The 6,934-nt window shown below is 43.8% G+C and overlaps 1 protein-coding gene across 4 annotated transcripts in view; it reads left to right on the top strand.

Annotated features, from left to right (window-relative positions):
• Positions 1-6,934, top strand: part of LOC116842303 (cadherin EGF LAG seven-pass G-type receptor 1-like) — an 86,209-nt gene that overhangs the window by 77,418 nt on the left and 1,857 nt on the right. For 3 of the 4 annotated variants that reach the window (XM_032811311.1, XM_032811310.1, XM_032811309.1), the window contains exons 5-8: positions 1,844-2,103; positions 4,546-4,647; positions 5,032-5,218; positions 6,696-6,782. In XM_032811311.1, coding sequence (XP_032667202.1) covers positions 1,844-2,103; positions 4,546-4,647; positions 5,032-5,218; positions 6,696-6,782 — 636 coding nt within the window. Of the gene's footprint in view, positions 1-1,843; positions 2,104-4,545; positions 4,648-5,031; positions 5,219-6,518; positions 6,636-6,695; positions 6,783-6,934 lie in introns of those variants that run through there. The other variant, XM_032811312.1, reaches the window with a different exon arrangement.

Here is a 6,934-nt window from a genome sequence, read left to right as displayed (position 1 = left end):
CGCTCTTATCAAACATACTGTAACTATGGTCTATTAGGCTTGTCAGCGCGCTCGTGCTGTCGTCGATTGTGCACGTGCCATTGAAAAATCGAGTCATTTGTCATTCTGAATCTGACTCTCGCATAAGGTGAAAATGAAGCCGCTTCCTGTAGAGAGGGGTTAATGGTGCGCAAGAATTGCACGCAAAGGGGACATCGTTTGAAGACGTCCATATAAAATTTGTCCTCTGACGTGAATCGTTCGCTCGATGCAATTTCGCCTCTCGCAGACTAGCCCTTTGTCCCGGTGCGCCGTGCCCGCGAATTCCAGAAAGGCAGTCGCGTGCACTCTCCAATTTATTTCCGCTTCCGTTTCGATGCGCGAAAGCACGCTCCACGATTGTTGCGACTGTGCACCGGCGAGCGAAAAGTACTCGCATGCAGTCTCGCGATATCGGTTACAAGAGAACAGAAAGCTAGCAACCGCTTCTCTGCCAACGTTACATCGTGGACATAATCGTTTGTCGCATAGTTTATTTCTCAAAGGCGAGCGCGCACCTCGACTAAACACACACATATCCATATAGACTCGCGCGTTTATCAGGATGTGAAATAAACTAGAAATGCAAAATTTACAATTCTTTTCCTCTCGATTCGCCGCGGAATTTCGATCTGAATTATTGCAGAATTGTAATTACAGTTACGGGACACTCTCGAATGGCTCGCGATAACATCCCAGCTATTATTTCGAATTACAACGATGTTGAGCCGATCTCGCGGTGTACTGACGGGAGTTCATTATAGTGTATCCCGCGGTGTACAGTGCAGTAACTGCGGCAAATTGTTTTGCCGATTAGCCCGACAGAGGTTCCCGACATCCCGATTTAAGGGCTTTCATCGCTGCATAATATTAACGCGCCGCACGCTATATACACGCCCAATAACGCTATTTCATAAATTAGCGAATTGACAACGCCGCGCGTTGGTTAACGTCTGCATGATCGATCACATCGTGATGTTGCATCGCGAAATAGATATACGATGGGAATATCAGCGGGTATTGTGGAATTTGCGGCGTGAACAATACGCCGGCCGGCGTGTCCACGATATCAACGACCGTACGTTTAGGCCACCATCGCGAATTACTCCCATTCGCTCTTTATCATGGAGCAAATTGACGATGACGTTTATCCGCCCTGCAAAATATCGTCTGACGTGGCTTGTTTGGCGAGCGCAATTCATAGCCCACCGTGGACCATAAATCGAACGAGAAAGACTAGAGAAGTATCTTGCCCCGCGCGTAATTTAATACCGACTCGCCATTATTACCGATGCGCGCGAATAATTCACCCGTTAAAACTAAAAATATCGAGCCTAAAAATCTGCCTCGCTCAATTTCGAAAGAGCCTCTTTTTTATTTCGTCTAAACGCGAATTTTCCTTCGGGTTATTACGGGACGTCGAATGCCTCGAATGTCTCCGTTCACGTCACATACGACGTGGCGATGTTGCAATGTTTGCTAGTCGTTTATTCATCTTAAATAATTTCTCAAATTCAGATAATTTTCGTTATGTGACTACAAAACCATTTTTGGAATGCAGAATCCGATTTTTATTTCAGCGGATTGAAACAAACAGTTCTAGCGGATGTTAAATATCGGATATAATATCCATAAAATATAACATTTATAAAAAGTGGATGCAATATTTGTCATTGGCTGCATTCAGCAGACTCAACAGTTGCACAACAGTTGAGTAATTTGTCAATGTAATTGGTCTAGATTTAGGGATCTAATAGCAAGAACCAATAATCGTTGATTGTTCACTGAGCGCTTTTTCTACTGAATGCGCCCATTCGGTTTGCAGGACTCGGAGCTCTGCATCTCGCTCGGCCTGAGCCTGCAATATCTGCGAGTATCAGTGCTCTGTTGGTTGGCGGCGATGTGCCATCACCTGTACGCCACCGTGGCATCGATACCGCGTCGCGACGACCCGCCAACGTACTTGAAGTACAGTCTGTTCGCTTGGGGTGCGCCGCTGATCACCCTCGGCTTGGCGACTTTCCTGCAGAGTCGCGAGGGCCACGATTTCTGGAACGTCGTCGAGCTCACGCCCTTCAATTGCTGGTGAGTTTTTATTATCACTATTTAAAACGTATTATAACAAAGAAATATTTCATGAAAAAGTTCGGTTCGACTTTTAAGTAATGGATTTTTAAGTAACAGTACGGGGTAATGGATGGCTTCTATGATGAAGATACATACTGAGAAAATGTTATCGTTGCTACAACCAGATTTTCTATAGTTAGAAAAAAAATTCACATGAATTCAAATTAAATAAATATTGCATTAAAAATTATTGTATTTATATGCCAATTTATACAAGCCATAGTTCTTACCTAATGTTCAATTAGTATTACATCCCCATGTACAAACTAAGTCATCTAACGTTCGATTCTAAAATATCTCTGTTGCCTTTTATATTAGAAAAATATGTGTAAGGAATTAATTGTAACAACAAATATTTCAATAAATATTGTGATCAGATAACCTTCTCTAATCTGAAGTCTCTATGTATAATTTGTTTTCGAATCGAAATTTTTGCTTGAGACTCGATATATATCATGATGGAGGATACCGACAGTAACGCAAGTAAAGCTGCGCGCATGCCGATCAATGTCCATCCATTTTATTTATTCGCGATACACCGGGGGAAACGTTTATCTCCGTCGTCGGTCGAATGAAACACACCGCACGGAGGGAATTACTGACATTTACGTTTCCTCGCGAAAGCTCTCTGCGAGAACCTCTCGCGCGAGTTAACAGAGTGACTCAGCTCTCTCTCTTCCCCTCTTTCTTTCTCCCTCTCCCACCCACTCTCCCTCCCTCCTCTCCTTAACGCGTGCATTCCGTCCCACTCGCGTCCCAGTGCGACCCACTTTGTTCCTCAAGCTTCCCCGGGATGCGTGGGATCGAAAGCCACGGTAGCACGACGATGGGGTTTTCCAAGCCGCAAAGGATCCAACCGGAAACTGAAGTCCTTTTTCCACGCTCGAACTCGTCGGGATATTGGACGGCGAGGCGGAAGCGCGCGCGCGCGCGCGCTCGGTCCTTCGAAGAATGTCGCGTCTGTGTATACACTGCAGATCATTTATTTATTTCGAGACTCTGTTCACGTTCGCCGTGTTCCCTTTCTTTTTTGTCTCCATCCTCCAGCTTCTCTTCCTTCTCCTCCTTCTCTACTACCCACGATGGAATCCTGCGGAACAACCAATTTTCGTTGAATCAGATTTTCTTGAAACCGGAATACCGAACCCCGAACGACACTCGTGCCACTTTTCAAAGCGAGCTATTCGATAAGAAGATGTACATCGTGTATTATTGTATGTCTCCCATATCTATCTCGCGATGTTCTTCTTCGTGAGACCGCGGAAGATGATAACCAAACCTTTTTCCCCTTACTGTCCATTTGTGATATTGTCGCGCAAAATCGCTGAACATTCTCGATTATTCTCAGTCACATCTCTTTCGCGAATCTGCAATGAGTTTTCGCAATTCGTGGGAAGCGAAGAAAATTGAAAATTCCTCAAGCTGCGCAACTTCCAGGTCTCTTCCGTTCTGTGTATTCTCTGCAATAATTATACAGTTTTTTAAACATAGTATCGCGTTAGCAACAATCGCATCGACTTCACTCCGATTGTTTCTCTCACGACTTTTTCACTTCAGTAACACCGCCGAGAGACGAGGGATTTTCGTTCTCTTCACGGTCTCGCTGAAGGCTGGCCGAATATCCGAGATGCAATCTGGGGAAATAAACGGCGAGGAATATTTCGCACGGGCGTGCATAAAAATCGAGCTGCCAACACGCTGCGAAGTAGGCGAACGCCGAAAATGGGTCCTCGATATCGCGCGAGTGTTCTTCGATAAAATCGCGAGTTTTGCGAGACGCCCGCTCTCTTTGACCCAATCTGTTCTCCACCCCCTCCTCGGGAAAGAGCAGACGACACGACGACGGGATTTTGAGTATTCCTCGCGCGTACTCGCACGTGCGATTTATCGGCGAGACTTAACAAACGGAAGCTAATAAATATTTTCGCGCGCCTCCTTCTGCATTTCTCACATTTCATTCGAGATGCAACGTCGAATTCAATGTTCACGCGCGCAGAATATTTTCCAGCCGCGACATTCTCCGGTCATTTCATTTAGCGAATGTTGATATAAATAAAAAATAAAAATGCATGTATAACAGTAAAATTGATAATTAGAAAGACAAAATTTTGCGAATACAGTATTGAATATCAGTAAAGAGAACAAGGGCTCATAACAGTCTGTACACAAGTGTAATAGTGTAAAGTTAAAAAGGTAATGTGTTATCTGAAAATTACTGCAATAGTTTTCAGTTTCAAGAATTCTTGAAAAAATATATTAACGTAAAAAATATAATTCTTACCTGATTTTATATTATACTATTACATCTGTGTATGGCCTCTTACAGACCCTTTTCCTATTTACTGACAGTAAAGTTAATGGCGATGGTGAGATTAAGTGCAAGTCTGCCATTATTTCCAGGTTTCTCGGAGTCAGGGCGACAGTTTATGCGTATGGCTTGCCGGTCACCCTGCTTCTATTGACTTCCGCCTACTACCTCGTCAAGGCTGCGATCGTGTCGAGGTATAGTCACTCTTCGATTACCGTCCGCCATTAATTTCGCAATCAAATACGCTAAACAGATATAAGAGGGGATTTCGCATCGAAATAGCGATGTATCAAGACTTAACTGGATACATTGCCATCGCGTGACTTGACGGCGATGTCTAACGAATGATGATACTTTAATATCAAATCGAGAGATCCTGGCGCGCGATTTTATGCGTTCTCCAAATTTCCGGATATTACAAGTAATTTATTATCCCAAATCCTGCAAGATACGTTGGTCGTATGTTTTCATCCTCGCAATTCCAAACTTTGCTTTTCCGTGCCGCCGCTCGCGAAAGTTTCGCGATCCCCTTTCTCGGTCACGAATTACGTCATATGATGTCGCGGTCGCGCACGCAGGTACACATGCAGCATGCAGCTGGAGATAAAGCAGCGAGAGAAGATGAAGAGGAGAAGGGCGCTGCAATTGATGCTCTTCCTGAAAATCAGTCTGATCGTCGCTGTGGTCGCCGGCTGCGGGGTGGCGTCCAGGGTCCTGAAGATTCCCTTCCTCTGGGCGGTTTTCTGCACGGGTCATTCGCTTCAGGTATGTGGTAGAAGAGATACGCGTTGCAAAAACCTCCACGCGTTGCTTGGGGGAATCTTGAAGGCGGATGATCCGCGTCCGAGCCGCCATTTCTTTGCCTCCCCCCGGTCCGTTCTCCTTCCTAACGACGTACCTTACGGCCCTCGTATCTCCATCCGCAATTCCGGCGGATTATGGCGCGAATATACGAGCGAACGTTAGAAACGGACGTTGAAAGACGAGGAAACGCATGGTCAATTTATTGCGCGAGTCACGTCGCGTTTCGTGACGTCTGATTCGCTCAAACTGCATCAATTGCTACATGCACTTTCCGGCTCATTGCCGTGGTTATTATTTCAGCCATTTTATGCATAACACTGTTTGGGTTAATATTCGGAGCATTGCTCGGGCCATTATTGGGACTACATTACTGAAACCATTATTTAACATTATTGGAACCATTACTTAGGCCATTATTTTCACCGTTATTGAAACTATTCTTGTTGGCACAATGTACACATCCATATTTCATATGTAATTAAATTAGGAATTTAACGTGCCATAAATTCGAGCATTTTAATTGCCGTGCCTTCTGTAATTGCTTGGGTAGTCTCGTTCCTTACGTCGACTTCATTTCAACATAGAGAGGTTCTCGATGACGCTCGGTGTCGCGGCGCGTCGCGCATAAAGAGGCGAGAGGGCGAACGCAGGAATTCGCGGAATCTCCTGCGCTCTTACGGAAAGTTTCTCAGGAACTTTCCATCCCTGATGTTCGATCTTGCATCAAGCGTAAACGGCTTTTCAGCATGCCTCTCTCTGTTAGCGTATATAGAGGGAGTATATCTCTCTATCTTTCTTTCCGCGGACGCAACTTTGCTGAGTCGAGTCGAGTATTCTTCAGCAGCGAGAGCTTTTCGCGATCGACGAATCTCGAAGTGGCGAAAGATGTGTCGACTTCTCCTCGTTTTACCTACGTCCAATCGTACATCTCGCCTGCTCTGCTGTGCTCGCTTTTCCTTTTAGAAGCTTTTGTTTCCTCACCACCGGCCTTCCTTTCTTCTTGTCCCTGCAATGGCGATCGTAAAGGACGTTTGTGATCTCTCGAAATGCTAGTCTCTCGAGCATTCTTTTCTAATAATTTCCTTTAGGTAATAATTCAATCATATACTGAGAAACAAATATAAACTTTACGTTACGAATAAATTTGCAAATATTTTTTTTCAATGTACTGTTAAGTATATTTTCAAGTTCTTATCTTTTTTACTTCGTATATTTCTATTTTTTTATCACTTGTCTTTTACCTCTCTTTCTTTATTCACAGTGTCGAGAATTTAGGATAATTTTCATTTTTCATCATACAGTTGGGTCGCACTGTTTCTTTTCTCATAATATGTTAAGTAGATTATGTTTCTTTGGTTCATAGTTCGATGATACAACTCGTTATCTTATCATACACAACAATTTTATTATTATTATTATTATTATTATTATTGCATAGGGATCGGCGGTAGCTCTCTCCGTCGCGTGTAACTGCAGAGTCCTGAAAGTCTACGCCAGGAAATCGCACAAGCAACCGGAACATCAGGTACGATGTTTTGTTGAGAAAGAATTACGTCTTGATTGACCTTTCGAAATACCTTCCTGTTATCATCAATAGCACATCCGACATAACCTGCTGTCCCTCGTGCTCCTCTATATATATATATATATATATATATATATATATATATATATATA

Source organism: Odontomachus brunneus, unplaced genomic scaffold (assembly GCF_010583005.1).
Source record: "Odontomachus brunneus isolate Ranch 3 - 2012 unplaced genomic scaffold, Obru_v1 Obru_scaffold_024, whole genome shotgun sequence".
Lineage (NCBI taxonomy): Eukaryota > Metazoa > Arthropoda > Insecta > Hymenoptera > Formicidae > Odontomachus > Odontomachus brunneus.
The sequence above is the reverse complement of the archived record's forward strand: the minus strand, read 5'-3'. Positions and strand labels throughout refer to the sequence as shown.